At 42.5% G+C, this 20,370-nt stretch overlaps 1 protein-coding gene across 3 annotated transcripts in view; it reads right to left on the bottom strand.

Annotated features, from left to right (window-relative positions):
- Positions 1 to 544: 544 nt before the first annotated feature.
- LOC135541688 (calcium-dependent secretion activator 1-like) overlaps positions 545 to 20,370 on the bottom strand; it is a 199,832-nt gene continuing 180,006 nt past the window's right edge. For 2 of the 3 annotated variants that reach the window (XM_064968004.1, XM_064968005.1), the window contains 13 exons: positions 19,474 to 19,580; positions 18,766 to 18,795; positions 16,364 to 16,520; positions 15,805 to 15,946; positions 14,705 to 14,869; positions 12,945 to 13,100; positions 9,267 to 9,414; positions 9,081 to 9,155; positions 8,759 to 8,842; positions 8,583 to 8,615; positions 7,138 to 7,245; positions 2,199 to 2,303; positions 545 to 1,884 (listed from right to left, as the gene is read on the bottom strand). In XM_064968004.1, the coding sequence (XP_064824076.1) occupies positions 1,708 to 1,884; positions 2,199 to 2,303; positions 7,138 to 7,245; positions 8,583 to 8,615; positions 8,759 to 8,842; positions 9,081 to 9,155; positions 9,267 to 9,414; positions 12,945 to 13,100; positions 14,705 to 14,869; positions 15,805 to 15,946; positions 16,364 to 16,520; positions 18,766 to 18,795; positions 19,474 to 19,580 (1,487 nt within the window). In that variant the 3' untranslated portion in view covers positions 545 to 1,707. Of the gene's footprint in view, positions 1,885 to 1,981; positions 2,065 to 2,198; positions 2,304 to 7,137; positions 7,246 to 8,582; positions 8,616 to 8,758; positions 8,843 to 9,080; positions 9,156 to 9,266; positions 9,415 to 12,944; positions 13,101 to 14,704; positions 14,870 to 15,804; positions 15,947 to 16,363; positions 16,521 to 18,765; positions 18,796 to 19,473; positions 19,581 to 20,370 lie in introns of all 3 variants that reach the window. The other variant, XR_010455985.1, reaches the window with a different exon arrangement.

Below are 20,370 nucleotides of genomic sequence, written 5' to 3'. Positions count from 1 at the left end.
CCTCTGGTTGCCAGTAGTTGTTTTACAGTTATACCTAACCTCACCATTATGGACATTTGTCACGTTGGTAACAATGACTCGGGAGACAGGCGCAGGGATGCGCAAAATATAACCCAAATTACGGCGTGCCGGATAAGTGCACGGGCACGAAGACCAAACAAGCACGTAACAAAAACACAGGGATGAAACCCAAACAAAAGAGCGAGGAGTACCTTGAATAAATACACACGCATACAATGATTAACACACGGGATGAGACCCGTAATCAACGGCACAAAAACCAAAACACACAGCACAGGTACTCACACGCACCAACGGACATTGTAACAATAATTGACAGCACCTTGGTGAACAAAGGGAACATATATACAAATACAATCATTGGGAATAGGGACCAGGTGTGCGCAAGGAAAGTTCCAGAGGGATCCATGACAACATTGTTCTATCCCTGTGTGCAGATTTAAAAAGATCTCCTCTCCCATTCCCTCAGTCAAATAGGTAATTGACAAACATTATAAAAATAACACAAAAGGGAAAACAACTGTGTATTTGTACAGTAATTTTTATTTAGAGGCCACAGCTCTTGCATATTACAACTGTTGGCTTTCATAAGGCAAAAGCAAGAATGATCCACCAGCTAATTTCACACAGAAAACAGAAAGCGTTCAGAGGGTGGGGACCCACAGGCATGCAGCAATGGCTCAGAATGCAATGTACAGCGTTGTATATACAAAACAACAGTGAGAACCAAGGAAATGCCACACAGCTCATCCTAATCAACTACGGAATCAAACAAAAAAGACGGACCAACTTTAATTTTGGTAAATAAAAAACCTTTTTCTTTTTAGCGCTTTTTTCTCTGTAAAAGTGCAACTCAATTTAAAATAGAGTAGAACCTGTTTCAAGGTCTTTTCAACAACGTAGAAATAAAAATATAATCTCCAACAAGATATCAAAATGGAGCTATGAGAATATTGCATTTCTAGAATACCCACTCATTTTAGTTCAAAATGGCTGCTGGACAATGTCTCGTTTGTGTTGGGGTGAGAGATTATGAAGTCACAGAGCATTGACATAGATATGGAAACGCAAGTTCTAGAACATACTATGGGGTTGAGAGTAGAGTGAGTAGACGAGAAGACGTTTATCCTAAACAGCTTTGAACTTAATTTTCAGTTTGAAGCAGTTGGCATCCACTTAAAGACATAAGACAAATAAAAGGGTACATACACTCATCGTCACAAAAATGTACCATTATAATGAATGTAGAATACGACAAAGAAGCGCCATATAGGTTTGCATTGGACAGGAACACACCTAATAATCTCACTCAACATTGTCAAACAAATGGTACTCCATATTGCTTAGGAACACATAGAAATGAATTTAGAAATCATTGAGACAAAGATATCATCGGTGCTATCTTCAGCATGACACAGCTAAACTGTCGATCATGGTTTATTTTTTCAAAATGTTTCCTCAGTATAGTAATTACTATTTGTATTGTTTATTACAGGTCCTTCATGGGCATTTCAAGCTGACAAACAGGTCCTAGAGTTGATATGTGAGTAACAGAGTTGGTACATGCATTGGTTACCAGGCTAAGTCAAAACTTGTGAGAGGAGTGGGTCGGAGGTGGGGTGTGGAGACAGGAGTCAGACAGGGGTAAAGGGAGGTGCCAGTTCTGGTGTTGGGTGGTGCCGGGCTCTAGTCGTCGTCTTCGTCCTCTTCGTCACTGTCCTTCATGGAGATTCCCCCCATGCCTCCCTCCTTCATGGACGCGTTGGCCTCCTCCAGGGTCAGTCTGTTCCTCACCGTGTCATACATCTTACTGTTCAGGGTGGAGTCTAGCACCCCCTGCAGACGGAAGTCACGGTACTTTTTCTACAAGGAGAAGGATGATTTATGAGTAAATTGGTTAGCCGGTATCTCCATCTCCAGCAACGCCTACCATACCCCTAAGCAACATTTGTCAACATACCCTTTCAATCACGTTCCCATCTTGCCATCACGTAAGGCGACACTAGTCTCAAAAGAGATTTAACCCCTGGGGTGCCAGTAAGTCTGTAGGCCATCATAAATAAGAATTCTTAACTGACTTGCCTAGGTAAATAAAGGTTATTAAATAAAAAAGTATCAAAAGTTACAGTACCTGGGTTACAGTGCAGGTTATTAACCCCTCCCTACCAGTGAGTTACCTTGACAATCCTTATGAGGATCTTGAGCTGGTAGACATGGAGCTGCTGGTCCATTCGCTCAGTGAGCCAGGTCCCCAGTAGGTTCATGGTGGCTGTGTACCATTGCTGCAACACACACAAACACAGTGTTCTCCAGCAAAACACACACACACACACACACACATTGACGAAAGCAAACACACACACACACACACACACACACACACACACACACACACACACACACACACACACACACACACACACACACACACACACACACACACACACTCTAGCAAACTAGAGTTCTCTGAATATCAAGATGCAACTTGATATGTTTACTAGTGAACACATGCACACGTCTTACAAGCAAAACACACACACATAGGGAAGTACCTTCTGACACTTAACACACACAGACATTCACAGTATTCTCCAGGAAGCACACACACACACACACACACACACACACACACACACACACACACACACACACACACACACACACACACACACACACAGGGAAGACACAATTCTGTAGTGGTGAATAGAAGCACACACTGAACATGCATAAAATACTGTTTCAGAAAAAATTCCCATTTCTCCAATCACTGCAGGACTACAAAAATCTGAGGGAAACAATTAAATGATTAAAAATTGCCAGGGTATACTAGTAGTAGACATTAGTATTAGTAGTAGACAATCTATAAAATCTTGATGTTTTCTGGCACAAAAAGTCTGGCTCCAGTACACTGAGGGACAGAATCTTATATAGTTTTTAATAAACTGAACATAATATGCCATACACAATTTGTATCTGAATTTAAATAAGTAAATTCTTTACTTCAAATGTACTTCCAGACTAGAGCTAAAGCCCTATGAAGACTCTTTAATACTTATTTGCAACATCACAACGTCTTAGAACATTCCTTCTACATACTGTAACTCCACAGTGTCGTTTCAATGAAATCATAATGAGAAAATGAGGAAAGCGTTAGGCAGGCAAGGAGCAGACAGTTGTGCTATTTTCTTATACCTTTTCAGAAGATCGTTTCATTCATGCATTCAGAGTGTAGGATAAGATTGATCTAGATTATTCATATCAGAGATCAAGTTATAAGAGAAAAGCACACAAGAGAGGAGTGGTGAACCAAGGAAGATAGGAGATAGTCACCTCCCTCGAATGTCCAGAAAAAAATGTAAACTTTGAGTAATGTGGAGTGAGTAGGAAGGGTCAGGAATGAGGGCCAGGAATGAAGGCCTGGAGGGCCTGGAGGGTCTGGAATGAGGGCCTGGAAGGCCAGGATTAGACTTGTTTTGGTTGGTTTTTGGATGGTTTCACTGGTCTAATTGCCCTAGCTCTAATTTGATTGGACCCAGGTTTGTTTGTCCTGTAGAGATGACTGGTAGGTCAGGAGGTTTTGGATTGGCGCTTGAGGTCAGATATTAGCGGATTGATGCCTGTCCACTTCACATGGTCGAGTTGAGCCTACATGTGTGCAATGCATGCAGACCTGGAAGGTAGATGGGTGGGTGGCTGGGTGGATGCGTGCGTGCAGAGATTGGTTGGGTGTATGTGTTGTATAGTGGTATGGCAGTATATTCAAATACAGTGCCTTTGGAAAGTATTCAGACCCCTTGACTTTTTCCACATTTGGTTACGTTACAGCCTTATTCTAAAATGGATTAAATAAATAAAAAACCTCAAATCTACACATAATACCCCATAATGACAAAGCGAAAAAAGGTTTTTATAAATGTTTGCCGAGAAGGCCAGCATCCCGGAGTTGCCTCTTCACTGTTGACTTTGAGACTGGTGTTTTGCGGGTACTATTTAATGAAGCTGCCAATTGAGGACTTGTGAGGAGTCTGTTTCTCAAACTAGACACTCTAATGTACGTCTCCTCTTACTCAGTTGTACAACGGGGCCTCCCACTGCCCTTTCTATTCTGATTAGAGCCAGTTTGCGCTGTTCTGTGAAGGGAGTAGTACACAGCGTTGCACGAGATCTTCAGTTTCTTGGCAATTTCTCGCATGGAATAGCCTTCATTTCTCAGAACAAGAATAGACTGACGAGTTTCAGAAGAAAGTGTTTTGTGTCTGGCCATTTTGAGCCTGTAATCAAAACCGCAAATGCTGATGCTCCAAATACTCAACTAGTCTAAAGAAGGTACGTTTTAGTCTTTAATCAGAGCAACAGTTTTCAGCTGTGCTAACATAATTTCTAATGATCAATTAGCCTTTTAAAATGATAAACTTGGATTAGCTAACACAACGTGCCATTAGAACACAGGAGTGATGGTTGCTGATAATGGAACTCTGTACGCCTATGTAGATATTCCATATAAAGATATTCCGTTTACGGCTACAATAGTCATTTACAACATTAACAATGTCCGCACTGTATTTCTGATCAATTTGATGTTATTTTAATGGACAAAAACAAGGACATTTCTAAGTCACTCCAAACTTTTGAACGGTAGTATATGGAAATGAGATTTTATTTTTTTATTTTTAATAAATTAGCAAAAAAATACGAAAAATCTGGTTTTGCTTTGCTGTTATGGGGTATTGAGTGTAGATTGATGAGGGAAACAAACAATTTCATCCATTTTTAGAGTAAGGCTGTAACGTAACAGAATGTGGGAAGTCAAGGGGTCTGAATACTTTCCGAAGGCACTGTAGTAGTATGGTAGTGTAGTAGTATGGTAGTATATTAGTATGGTAGTATAGTAGTACGTTAGTATAGTAGTATGGTAGTATATTAGTATGGTAGTATATTAGTATGGTAGTATATTAGTACGTTAGTATAGTAGTATGGTAGTATAGTGGAATGGTAGTATGGTAGTATATAGTAGTAGTATGTTAGTATGGTAGTATACAGTAGTAGTATGGTAGTATAGTAGTATAAGGGTATGATAGTATGTTAGTATGGTAGTATAGTAGTAGGACTGAGGCAGAACTCTAAGAGGAGAAGGGTCATGCTAGAAGATGTACACAGGAAGATTATTTGACTTGAATTCATGCCATTCAACATAATGTGCTAAAACAATGCAACATTAGAGATAAGTGCCACTTTCTGAAGAGAGATAAGGCGGTAGGAGTTATGGGGTTAATAAAGAAAGAAAGAATTGAGAGAGAAAAAAAGTAAAGTTGTTGAAATGAATAAGTGAAAGATAGAAAGAGAGAGAGACAGATGCAGCATTGGGGAGTGTTGCCAATACATGCAAAGAGATGGATGGAATATAATAGCATTAGGAGGGAAAATAATGTTTATAAAACCATCAAATCTAATCATCAGACACTAACGGAAAAACAAAGTTAAACACTGTTGCAACCAAAACATCCACAGCTCAAAAGACGTAAACAGTCAAACATGGTACGGCCAGGTCAGAAGCAGCTATACTAACAGCCACACATCAGAAACAGTAGGGATGAGGTACTTTTTTAGCAGTGTAGAAATACAAGGAGACAGACAGGGACAGCCAGTGTTGACTTCAAAGATGAAAACAACCATACAACACACCTCTCAAACACAAAACAGCACACCTCTCAAACACAAAACAGCACACCTCTCAAACACAAAACAGCACACCTCTCAAACACAAAACAGCACACCTCTCAAACACAAAACAGCACACCTCTCAAACACACAAAACAGCACACCTCTCAAACACACAACAGCACACCTCTCAAACACACAACAGCACACCTCTCAAACACACAACAGCACACCTCTCAAACACACAACAGCACACCTCTCAAACACACAACAGCACACCTCTCAAACACAAAACAGCACACCTCTCAAACACAAAACAGCACACCTCTCAAACACAAAACAGCACACCTCTCAAACACAAAACAGCACACCTCTCAAACACAAAACAGCACACCTCTCAAACACAAAACAGCACACCTCTCAAACACAAAACAGCACACCTCTCAAACACACAAAGCCAACACAGTGACAGCGCTGGTACAGATTGCTACTGCACAAATAATACCTTTCAAACACACTAATACACAGCTAATACACATACTGAATCACTGTACCGCACACCTCTCAGACACACAAAGCCAACACACACACACACACATCTGTGCACCACAATACTGTACAGTTTATACATTTCAGGGGTATGAAGCAGACACACATTACCGTAGTACACCTCACGGAAATGGTGGACACATTATTTCAAATGCACCACATAAGGATTACGTGCTTGTAAGACAGTGCTCTCATATCACTGGCTTTTGCCAGACCGATTCAAACGTGAACGTGTACAGATGTAGGATCTTCATTTGATCACCTTGTTGCAGGAGAACGTTCCTGCAATGCATGGCATTTAAATCTTTGAGTGTTTGAGGTTTAAAAAGGCTTCTGAAGTTTGTATTTTCCACATTGAAATTTCAGGCTTGATTTTTCCTTATGAAATATGTTTCAACCCCTACAAAAATGTCCATAAATTTTAATCCACAAATGAAGATCCGACATCTGAATTGTAAAGTACTATATCATGTTCAAGATTATTTACATAGAACATGAATGTTAGTTATTATGTATCCTAGTGTTGGAGTGAATTAGATGATCTGTGCATAATCCCATATCTTTCTTTACCCGAGAGCACTGCTTTTGATAATCCTGCCTGATGGTGCTTGTTTGGATTCTTTGCTTGTAAACAAAAGGGATCCAACCAACTCCCAAAGGTCCAAAAGCACTGTGGCAATGCATACCAGAATACAGTGGGCAGCAGCAGAGGAGGAAGAAAAGATAGAAGAGAAAAGCCACTAGAGGAGGATAATAAAACATGTCCCTCTTCTGTACCAGGCTGTGATAGGTATACACACAGCCCATGGTCTCAAAATGTGACATATCATATCCCTTCTCTGTCACAATTGTTTTGCCACATTTTGGAAACCCCCTTTCCTATTGGTCAGGAGGAGGCATCTTACTTACATCAAATAACCTTTCTATATACACCTCCTCATTGACCTTATCTCGCAGGATGTCCTGAGAGTGGCGGACACAGGTCACGTAACCGTCGGCAACGTCCATCCCAGGCTTCTGCAAACACACCAGAAACAGAAACATTGTAAATCTGTCATTTGTAATATGTAAAATGTATTTAAAATATACTAAAGAACATGGAAAATAAATAAAATATTGAACACTCTGAAATTAAATAATGATGGAATGTACAAAATACAGTTGAAGTCGGAAGATAACATACACCTTAGCCAAATACATTTAAACTCAGTTTTTCACAATTCCTGACATTTAATCCTTGTAAAAATTCCTTATTTTAGGTCAATTTGGATCACCACCTTATTTTAAGAAGGCGAGATGTCACAATAATAGTAGAGAGAATGATTTATTTCAGATTTTATTTATTTCATCACATTCCCAGTGGGTCAGAAGTTTACATTCACTCAATTCGTATTTGGAAGCATTGCCTTTAAATTGTTTAACTTGAGTCAAATGTTTCGGGTAGCCTTCCACAAGCTTCCCACAATAAGTTGGGTGAATTTTGGCCCATTCCTCCTGACAGAGCTGGTGTAACTGAGTCAGGTTTGTAGGCCTCCTTGCTCACACATGCTTTTTCAGTTCTGCCCATATATTTTCTATATGATTGAGGTCAGGGCTTTGTGATGGCCATTCCAATAACTTGACTTTGTTGTCCTTAAACCATTATACTTGCGTACTATTGTTTGTTCAGATGAACGTGGTACCTTCAGGCATTTGGAAATTGCTTTCAAGGATGAACCAGGCTTGTGGAGGTCTACAATTTTTTTATGAGTTCTTGGCTGATTTCTTTTGATTTTCGCATGAGGTCAAGAAAAGATGCACTGAGTTTGAGGGTAGGCCTTGAAACACATCCACAGGTACAAATGATGCCAATTAGCCTATCAGAAGCTTCTTAAACCATGACATAATTTTCTGGAATTTTCCAAGCTGTTTAAAGGCACAGTCTACATAGTATATTTAAACTTCTGACTCACTGGAATTGTGATACAGTGAAATAATCTGTCTGTAAACAATTGTTGGAAAAAATGACTTGTGTCATGCACAAAGTAGATGTCCTAACCGACTTGCCAAAATTATAGTTTGTTCACAAGAAATTTGTGGAGTGGTTGAAAAACGAGTTTTCATGACCCCAACCTAAGTGTATGCAAACTTCTGACTTCAACTGTACCTACTCGCACAGTAAAAAGTATTGAAGAGAATAAAGAGAGGCAGAGTTGGGAGGGGAAGGGGTTATGGGAGAAAAATGTATCTTCTCTGCACAGCACAGTAAAATCACCCCAAACACATAAGAATGTACTGAATTATATGTACTTCCTTTCAGATCACATATCTCAACTGGTTTGACATTTTACAGATATCAACTGCAGCACACTTACAGGGACATCCACATACTTAGACGCAGCTTTCACCTGAAATTACAGACAGAATGTGACAAGAAAAGATGAGAATTGCATAATTTGCACAGTCACCAATATAACTAAAATAATTGACCGAAAAACAGTTCCATCTACCACGATATTGGATGAGATACAGTAGAGAAGCATAGTCTTACCGTGAATGACATGAAAGATGAGAAGAGAGTGCCTTCATCGTATCGGGAGATCTTCGCCAACAGGGCTTCCAGAATAACCACAAACTGGGAAGAAGTGAGACACACAAACAACAAATAAAAAATCTAATCAAATTGTATTTGTCACATGAGCCAAATACAACAGTGAAATGGCTATAAACAACTAACAAATAGATTTATCCCAGACCACAAATCACAATTCTTCTTTTCTAGTACCACAAAGCAAGCTGAGGCCAACCACAATATGAGTCACGTATTGTTAGGAAGGACAACTTCTATAAGAAAGAAGAAGAGTGAGGTGTACCTTAGCCACCATGAGTTGGATCATGTCTTTCACACTCTCCTCAATCAGTTCATCTATTTGGGCGTGGTACTGTTTCTGAAATACCAAAATAACACACAGTTCATCTATTTTGGTGGTACATTTTCTAGTAGGTGTATGTGATCCCTTGTGGGAATTGAACCCACAACCTTTGCACCACATTCTTACCTCCTGGCCCATCTCCATGGCACACAGCTTGGCAGACTGGTCCTTCGCGTCCACCATCACATTGAACATGGTGCATATTGCTGCCGAGATGCGGAAGTCTGTTCCCCTGCTGCTCTTTGCCAGCTTGGACTCAAATGCCATCTTAGTGCTGCAATACACATCAGTGAACATCTCTATGTAATGTATCATATTTTGTTTGAGGCAGAGGCTCATGTCCAGCCACATGATCGAGAGACACACACACACACCAACACCGACACGACTCAACACCGCCTCACTTCGCTTTCTTAGGAAACTATGCAGTATTTTGTTTTTTATGTATTATTTCTTACACTGTTACCCCAGGAAATCTTAATTCTTATTACATACAGCCGGGATGAACTATTGGATATAAGAGCAACGTCAATTTACCAACATTACGACCAGGAATAAGACTTTCCCGAAGCGGATCCTCTGTTTGGCCCACCACCCAGGACAATGGATCGGATCCCAGCAGGTGACCCAAAACAACGGGGCAAGGGGCAAAGGGGCAAGGGGCAAACAGAGCGGTCTTCTGGTCAGGCTCCATAGACGGACACATTGCGCACCGCTCCCGAGTATACTGCTCACCAATGTCCAGTCTCTTGAGAACAAGGTAAATTAAATCCGAGCAAGGGTTGCCTTCCAGAGAGACATCAGAGATTGTAACATTCTCTGTTTCACAGAAACATGGCTCACTCAGGATATGTTATCAGAGTCGGTACAGCCACCTGGTTTCTTCACGCATCGCACCAACAGAAACAAACATCTCTCTGGTAAGAAGAAGGGCGTGGGTGTATGCCTTATGATTAACGAGTTGGGGTGTGATCATAACAACATACAGGAACTCAAGTCCTTTTGTTCACCTGACCTAGAATTCCTTACAATCAATTGCAGACCGCATTATCTACCAAGAGAATTCTCTTCGATTATAATCACAATCGTGTATACCCCCCCCCTCCCAAAGCAGACACCTCGACGGCCCTGAAAGAACTTCTTACGATTCTTTGTAAACTGGAAACCACATATCCTGAGGCAGCATTTATTGTAACTGGGGATTTTAACAAGGCTAATCTGAAAACAAGGCTCCCTTATACCTGAAGACCCGGGCTGGCAAAATTCTGGATCATTGTTACTCCGCGACACAAACAAAGCCCTCCCTCGCCCTCCTTTTGGCAAATCTGACAACCACTCCATTTTGTTGCGCCCAGCATATAGACAGAAACTAAAACAGGAAATGCCCATGCTCAGGTGTATTCAATGCTGGTCCAACCAATCTGATTCCACGCTTCAAGATTGCTTCGATCACATGGACTGGGATATGTTCCGGATAGCGTCGGACAACAACATTGATGTATACGCTGATTCGGTGAGCGAGTTTATTAGCAAGTGCATCGGTGATGTTGTACCCACGGCGACAATTAAAATCTTCCACAACGGTGGATTGATGGCAGCATTCGCACAAAACTGAAAGCGCGAACCACTGGTTTTAATCAGGGTAAGGCTAACGGAAACGTGACCGAATACAAACTGTGTAGCTATTCCCTCTGCAAGGCAATCAAACAAGCTAAGAGTCAGTATAGAGACAAAGTAGAGTCGCAATTCAACGGCTCAGACACAAGAGGTATGTGGCAGGGTCTACAGTCAATCACGGACTACAAAAAGAAAACCAGCCCCGTTGCGGACCAGGATGTCTTGCTCCCAGACAAACTAAACAACTTCTTTGCCTGCTTTGAGGACAATACAGTGCCACCGACACAAACCACTACCCAAACCTGCGGGCTCTCCTTCACCGCAGCCAATGTGAGTAAAACATTTAAACGTGTTAACCCTCGCAAGGCTGCCGGCCCAGACGGCATCCCCAGCTGCGTCCTCAGAGCATGCGCAGACCAGCTGGCTGGTGTGTTTACGGACATATTCAATCAATTCCTATCCCAGTCTGGTGTTCCCACATGCTTCAAGAGGGCCAAGATTGTTCCTGTTCCCAAGAAAGCTAAGGTAACTGAGCTAAACGACTATCGCCCCGTAGCACTCACTTCCGTCATCATGAAGTGCTTTGAGAGACTCGTCAAGGATCATATCACCTCCACCCTACCTGACACAATAAACCCTCTCCAATTTGCTTACCGCCCCTCTTACCGGTCCATAGACGACGCAATCGCAATCACACTGCACACTGCCCTATCCCATCTGGACAAGAGGAATACCTATGTAAGAAAGCTTTTCATCGACTAAAGATCAGCATTTAATACCATAGTACCCTCCAAACTCGTCATCAAGCTTGAGACCCTGGGTCTCGAACCCGTCCTGTGCAACTGGGACCTGAACTTTCTGACGGGCCGCCCCCAGGTGGAGAGGGTAGGAAACAACATCTCCACCCCGCTGAACCTCAACACTGGGGCCCCACAAGGGTGCGTTCCCAGACCTCCCCTGTACTCCCTGTTCACCCATGACTGCGTGGCCATGCACGCCTCCAACTCAATCATCAAGTTTGCAGACGACACTACAGTGGTAGGGTTGATTACCAACAACGACGAGGTGGCCTACAGGGAAGAGGTGAGGGCACTCGGAGTGTGGTTTCAGGAAAATAACCTCACACTCAACGTCAACAAAACAGGAGATGATCGTGGACTTCAGGATACAGTAGAGGGAGCCCCACCATCAACACTGACAGGACAGTAGTGGAGAAGGTGGAAAGTTTTAAGTTCCTCGGCGTACACATCGCGGACAAACTGAAATGGTCCACCCACACAGACAGAGTGGTGAAGAAGGCGCAACAGCGCCTCTTCAACCTCAGGAGGCTGAAGAAATTTGGCTTTTCACCAAAAACACTCACAAACTTTTACATATGCACAATCGAGAGCATCCTGTCGGGCTGTATCACCGCCTGGTACGGCAACTATACTGCCCACAATTGTAAGGCTCTCCAGAGCGTAGTGAGGTCTGCACAACGCATCACCGGGGGCAAACTACCTGCCCACCTGGACACCTACACCACCCGATGTCACAGGAAGGCCAAAAAGATCATCAAGGTCAACAACCACAAGGATACTGCCTGTTCACCCCGCTATCATCCAGAAGGCGAGGTCAGTACAGGTGCATAAAAGCTGGGACCAAGAGAGTGAAAAACAACTTTTATCTCAAGGCCGTCAGACTGTTAAACAGCCATCACTAACATTGAGTGGCTGCTGCCAACATACTGACTCTCATCTCTAGCCACTATAACAATTAAAAATTGGATGTAATAAATGCATCATTAATTACTTTAAACAATGGCACTTTATATAATGTTTACATACCCTACATTGCTCATCTCATATGTATATACTTTATTCTATACCATCTACTGTATCTTGCCTATGGCCATCGCTCACCCATGTATTTATATGTACATATTCTCATTCATTCCTTTACTCAGTTGTGTATAAGGTAGTTGTTGTGAAATTGTTTGATTACTTGTTAGATATTACTACATGGTCGGAACTAGAAGCACAAGCATTTCGCTACACTCGCATTAACATCTGCTAACCATGTGTATGTGACCAATAAAATGTGATTTGATTTGATTTGACACACACATGCACCGACCCCCACATACACTGACAACACCATTACATCGAATCCAGCACAGAAACATAGACACAACACACACACACACACCGTTTGACGCAGTTCTCGATCATGTCGCTGGACATGAGCTTCATGCGGTTCTCCAGGTGTTTGGCAAACTCCTCCTCGGGCCAGTGCAGGTCCCTGATGAAGGTCTGTAGGGCCTCCAGCTTCCAAAACAAGTCCTCCGATGTCCCAGAGCCATTGCTGCACACCAACGGCACACCCAAACACAAAAAGGTCAGAGGGCAAATGTCACAGAAGACAGAGGGGGGGTGTAAGGGAGGATGCTGGTCCTCCACACCTCAACTGCTGGGGTCAAAGGTCCTTTATTCTAACCACACACCGACCGACAGTTCCAGAGTAACGTCCTTCATATTAACTCAACTTATAAATATCAGATCTTCTCTTTAGACAGACAGTCAGTGTGTGGGGGAAATAAAAGGTCAGGGTTGACTCCAACATTGAAATAACCATGCTGTAGCACATGGTTATTATTAACCCTTTAGGTGTGAAGTGGAATCATGCAGGATTGTCACTGCAGATATCTCACAGGCGAGGGAGCGAGGGAGCAGAGAGGTAAGGGAAGGCGTGCCTTGAAACATGGCTATAATTTTGCGTTCAAAGGTAGGTTTAATTGATCTCTATTGAACTTAGTTTGTTTTGGGTATATACGATCAATCACAGAAAATAAAACTCTTGAAGAGCAGCCCCCTCTCTCACCCCCCATGTCCTCAGGCTGGTGGTACTGGGCGGGTATACTACAGGGTAGTAGCTATTAAACACACCATGCAGTCCTGTCTGAAGTTGCTGACATCCTGGGTAGAGCTGACTGAGATAGGGGATGCAGGAAAAGCAGGAGGAGGAGGAGTGGAAAAGAGGACAGGAGAGGGGGCAGATCTCTACTATATTGGATGCCAGCTGCACTGAAGCGGTGGTTGCTTCAGAGCATTCAGCTAACAGTCCACCCACCCAGTTACAACCAGGTGGACTCTCTACACACCGCTCCACATCCCAACCATAAAAATAGAAACACTAGAATGAAAACACCCGCTAACCACCAGCCCCACCCACCCTATCCCACTGGCCATAGACAGTCATGTGAGCCAGGACCAGTAATATTCATACATAGTGCTGATGCATCTGTGTTTTCTATTAGTAATCAGTGGTATAGTCAACTGTTCATGAGCACTATGGACAAACTACTTTATTCTCTACAGCTAGTGCAATTATGAAAACTGTTGGAGAGAGGAGGAAAGATACACATTGGACAGAAAATTCCAGATGAATTATGTCCACTGCTGCAATAGAGTTCAGTGCAACAAACAACAAACCCCAACACTTCCAGTGAGAGATGGTTTGAATCTGTATCTCTGTACCTCGCAGCTCAACTGCATGCATGTTGAGGGGAAATGAGAAGGCATCAGATAGCCATTCATTTCAAGAACAAACAAGTCTAAACTCTAAACACGCCTAAACTACTGTATTTAACCCCTTTGCAGTGCTCTTGGCATGAACATGATAGGATCTGTAAAGACCGGTCTGCTTTAATGTTTACCCCAGATTTGATTTGAGGAACGTAAAGTAGTCATATCTGGAATGTGCGTGCCATGCTCTAGCCTATGGAGTTGAGAAATAAGCTATTTTCGCTTACATAATGTCTAAGCAGGTCGTTGGCAGCGATATTTCAAAAGGTAAATCAATATTTGGATTGTCAATGACCAGTGACATGGGGACCTAGGGACATCTTCATACCAAGGCAATAGGTTGCTGATGCACAGAAATCTAAGGTGAACTAGTTGAATACACACTCAGGGACATAGATAGCAGCCATCCATGACGGGGTGGAAAAACTAGGCATTGTTGGAAGGTTAACTGATAGTCCTGCTACTGGCGGCAGATTTGGTACTTTGGGAATTTGGAGGTTGACATTTGGTATTTGGAGATTCACATTGGGCAGATTACTTGTTAAGCTCCTGCAGAAGAGACAGACAAAAAGAACAAAATAAATCCAGAACAGTGGTAATGTAGACACTGCTGCAGATCAAAGCCATGTGACACTGTACAGTAAAAGTAATCAAATCCAGAACACAAGAGGAAAAGTCACAAAGAAACCGATCATCTTCTGGCATGATACATGGTATGTCAATACCACACATAAACAAGAGCAACAGTTAGAGAAGCAGATGTTTTCTGAAGCACATAGAAAAAGAGGACCTACTACATTCAGAATAAGCGGTGGATTTCAGAGACACAGACACATAGAGCATAAAAGCAGCGGTAAGACATAACAGCAAAGTTATATAAACACAAGACCTATAGTCTAGAAATATGCATTTTCTTTTGAGGTTTAGAGCTTTGTAAAGAGCTTCCTTTATGAAGAAAGCAAAGCTAAATGTAAATGGAATGACAAATCAATAAGAATTACTTACAAAGTGAAAAAGAGCAAATTAGAAACAAAAACTACACCGGAGAGCTTCTGTCCCTAGCGACATTTCAAAGCACACACTATGAACGTTAGACCATGAAACAAAAAGGATGGAAATATTGGAGATTGACTTCCATTAAACAGAACAATATACTCTAAAGCTTAGAGCTTCTGACAATAAAACGAATAGTTTTAATAATATCTTATCGTCGTACCATCATATTCAGGTTTAATTTGTTTCTGAAGTTGGAATCACTAATCTCCAAGGCCTTTGTATACTAATAAAAGTTGTATTAATGCCTATCGGGATATGTTTTCCTCATCAGAAAAGAAACTCTGACTGAGGAGTGTGGTGAGGCAGTCAAATTTCATTAAGGAGTGAACAACATGAGGTATAGTAGTCTTGTAAGAGTGTCTCTCTCCTGGCCTCTCTAGCCATCCTAAAATAGCAGACAGTTATTGAGAGGGTGGATGGGCCCTTACTTTACAGGCACCCAGGACTCTCCCTCACACCCCCTGGTGATAGACTGAGCTATGGAGGACTCCATCAGGTCTACATATCTAACCACCAGGGGAGAATAGAGGTCCTGCAGGTGTTTGTGGAATTTCCCGTTGCACAGGTGATCTAGAAGCAGAAGAAGAGAGAGAGAATAAAGAGATTATAGCAATAAACATTGTTTAATAGTTATATTGTTAATAAACATCATAGAAGAGCAGTGATTTAGGCAGAAGACGGAGAGAGAGAATACAGTATTGATATTATAACATAAATGTCACAAAGGGGCAGGACCAAGCAGTGTTAGTATAGCACAGAACAGTACATGTTTTTGATAATAATCTGTTCTGAATCACTGTTTCTAAGGTGCTATTCCTGGAGAAATGCCACAGCCACCTTTAGCTGTTTAAGATGGGTGAAAACTGGACTTTTGAGTGGGTGGTTAATCTCTTTCACATTCCAAGATATGTCAAGAATCTAACTTGTTCCTTAATGTTTATTGGAGAAGGCCATTGGTGTATATAGGAAGAGAAACAGGAAACGTACAGTCCGTGCGGAGGAAGTCGTTAAGCAGCTGGAAGAGAGGGAAGCTGTCCCAGCTCTCAGGAGACTGGATCTCCAGGGCAGCGTCCATGTCCACAGCGTACATGGCCAGGAAGGTCTCAGCGTGCTCCGTCATCAGGTCAGACCACCAGGCAAAGGCCTAGACACACACACACACCACGGACAGGACAGAGACAGAACCAGGGAGGGGGTGAATGTTGAACACAAGCCCCAGTCAGCGTGTGAGGATATGGGGTAGAGCAGGCTGGACAGCGAGGGGGCAGAGCAGACTGGGAAGGATCACACACGTACTGGAGCTAATCAGCTCTAACAAACCCCACACCAGCAAAGCACTGTGGACTGATATTATGTGTAGGTAAGTAGGCACAGTGTACTTGGATTGTTGGCCGTTAAATGTAGTGACTTTATGTGGTTTTAACTACAGTAATGGATGTCTGTAGCCTTGCAAACCCATGTGTTTTCCAATAATGAGTAAAACCAATCCACAGCTCTTGCTGGTGAAGACTAAAGGGATCTGGGCTGCTTAAAACCTTAGCTAGTCTCCCACCAATGTGAGAAAAACTTTACAATACATTTATACACAAAGCCAACAATAGCATGATGATATCATAAAGCTGAGTAATTATGTTGTATTCAGTGATTATTGAGAATTAATCTCTAGAATGAGGGAGGGTCACAGCCTGGCGGGGGGAGGGGGTGTCTTAGGTACCTTTTCTCATGCAGACTGATGTGGAAAACTCCCTACATGCTTTGCTCTCCAGGGCCAGGAAGGAGCTCGGGTTTCCACCATTCACATCATTGCCATACCAACAGAACACTCCTCTGTAGATGTGAATGTGACACAGGACATGTCCATGCACTGCACTCTGCCATATAATAGGAAGTAGGCACACTGACCGAAGACTGCAGCACATAGCTTCTCTACTAACTACAGGGTCTTCAGAGGGACAATTTGTGAACAGACCAAGGTACTTGATATGGGTCTCCCCAGTGATTTTCAGGATGACTAGTTAAGGGGAACATTGCTACTTAGTAGGTCAGAAGGAGGTATTTATCCATGTCTGTTTTCATTGACCTTTCTGTTGATGTTGCTCCTGTGCTCGCAGTCTTGGCTCTGCTTATTTGCTCATCTTTGGAAAAACTTGACATTTGACAAATTCCAAGAGGGGAAACTGATTAAACTGTGAAAAGCTTAATCCTTCCAGTTATGTTGCATGCTTTTATTCCATATCGAATCAATATCCCCTGAAAAACATCTGGCATAGGGGGACTATAGCTAGCCCAGCGCAGTGGTATGGCATTGCAGTCAAGTCCTCACTTACCTACTGTCTGCCCAGTTACCTGCCCACCCCATCCAAGACTATTTACAACACTATAAATCATTAGTGCTATAGTACACGCAGCAGACCTGTGCAAGCTCCATCATCATACACAGGGCAGGGGGAGTGAGTGTGGACTCAGGTTATAGTTCCAGGAAGGAGGGATGGACAGGTAAATTGGGGGCTCCATCCTACTGTATGTTGGGGGAGGGGAACTCAGGCAAGGCCCAGGCCTCTACTGCACACCCAGGTTCAGTGCTCAGGCTCAGCCAGAGAGGGTACAGGCTCTAGTGCTGCAACAGGCACCATCGTTCACAACAGGCTCAAAGGAGAAGTCCTGGAGGACTGTACCAACACTTCAGAGAAAGGGGGCAGGGCATTTAGTGGACATGCACAAACCATTACAGGGTTACAGGGGGGAGGGGGTTCTCATTCAACTTCACCACGTACCTCTTTGCCCTGCAGGGAGCGAATATCACCGATCATACAGACAGTGAAAACACAGGGAGATGTACAGGATAGTAAACAGTAGTGTATCTACAGTATCAGGCATTTCTATAAAGGGTTTCTGAGTGGTGGAACAATTCTAAGACGGGAGGAGGGATAGAGCGGAGAGATGGAAGAGGTGAAGTGTTCTACATTTTCAAAGAGTGTGAACCGTAATTTGAAACCCAACTTAAAGCTGGATGGAGGGAGGAGAGGAGAGATTCATGGTAGAGTTTTGGATTGAATCAAACCTTAAAAGAACCACATAGAGAATACTGTGGTATATCTCACTTCAACATGCTGCTAGAGAAAAGAAGACTAGTCTTTATGGCCCCATGGACATGCTCTATGATCAAAGTGATGTTGTGCAGCCTATAGTATAGTGGAGCTTTACAGATTCAGCATGTTAGCTGATGTTTCTGCACCAACACACAACAGCCACCCATCCCTCTCTAGTGTATTCCCCTCAGCCTTACAACACTAAGGGCAGCCCTAGTCTCTGTGCAGGTCAACATGCGATAGATAGGGAGAGGAGGTTTGTGATGGGACTGAAGAGAAAGGTAAATAATTATACTGTACCGATTGATCTCCAGAACTTGTGACTGCAGCCTGTCAAGCATATGTCAGAGAGATAGAATAAATCTGCTTATCTGGATTCATCTTATCGATCCCATAGGATCACCTATAGATATGCTATACATGCTCATCATGCTGTTTGTTTACATTAGTTTATTATACTTTTAGGAAATACAAAGGAAAGGGAAAAGCTATTTAGTTGCTGTTTCTATTTCATGATCCAATTTCTCAGCTAACACGGAATGAGCATGCATCACCTACAGTTCAGTATGACAAGGAGCACCTAGCCTACATTAGAGCTACCTATACTGTTCTGTTCTCTACTCTACTGTACACACTGAGCTGAAATCACGAAGGCATTACCATCTTTCAAGGCAACCAATGTTTTATGTAACATTGTACCACCAGGGTTATGAATGATGAATAAGTGAAGAGAACTGCATACTTCCTACTTTAAAATGCCTCCTCAGGTAGAAATAGTGCCCTGGTACAATGTTAACATTCATCTCCCATTAAGGATTTCTGGCTGTGTATGAAATATTTGATAAAAAATGATTCCATACACAAAGACAGCATTATATATAAAGGTGTCAGGAAGGAATGGACTCGCTCCCTCCTCCATGCCACGAAGGAGGTGTCAGAGGAGGTAAAGAAGTGACATAGACAACGAAAGGGATGAGAGAAGGAGGAGAGGAGGGGTTACACACTCACCTCCGCATGATGTTCCTGGTTCTGCTGGAGGACCTCTATGACTAGCTCGGCCAGGCGAATAGTGTCCTCCAGTTTTTTGGCGGGCGTGACTAACCGGCCTACGTTCTCTGGAGCAGAAGGATGGGGGGTTAATTAGTCAGAGTGGGGTAGAATGTTTTTCCCATCGATATCATTAACTCCAGAGATATTTGAAATGAAAGACATAAGTGCTCTGGGTTCTCTCTGGCGCACACAGACCACACTGCACTGAAGATGCGAGTATCATGGTTTCTAAAGCATGCCCCCAATGAACTGGTACGAGTACATGGTGTGTACACAGTCAGTGTGAGGTGATATGGGACAACACAGTCAGGTAGAAGTGAAGGACTAAATCAATCCCATGGAGAAAACACATGCATTGTTATACTATCATGCAAAATGCTCTTGTGCTCTTCATGCTTTTGTTGCTTGGGATTTTCAATGCTGAGATGTAACAGATATCACTGGTGAGATCGAGGGTGTACCTGGACACTTTTTTCACATACATATTATCTGCTGACATACAATTGAATAGACAATTGATTATGGTGCAATGAGGCATTCAGAACATTAAAAATAATGTGGCAGTGGCGCCTAGTGGTTCGAGCGTTGGACTAGGAACCAGAAGGTTGCAAGTTCAAAACCCCAGAGCTGACAAGGTACAAATCTGTCGTTCTGACCCTGAACAGGTAGTTAACCCACTTGTTCCTAGACCGTCGTTGAAAATAAGAATTTGTTCTTTAACTGACTTGCCTAGTTAAATAAAGGTTAAAAAAAACATCAGGATATTTAATTGGATGGCTCAAATTAATTTGAAATAAGGAGATCTGTACAGAGTTAATATTGGTAAATTATCATTTCATCATATCACGTTTATCA

Source organism: Oncorhynchus masou, chromosome 6 (assembly GCF_036934945.1).
Source record: "Oncorhynchus masou masou isolate Uvic2021 chromosome 6, UVic_Omas_1.1, whole genome shotgun sequence".
Classification (NCBI taxonomy): Eukaryota; Metazoa; Chordata; class Actinopteri; order Salmoniformes; family Salmonidae; genus Oncorhynchus; species Oncorhynchus masou.
This window is presented reverse-complemented; position numbering and strand designations above follow the sequence as displayed.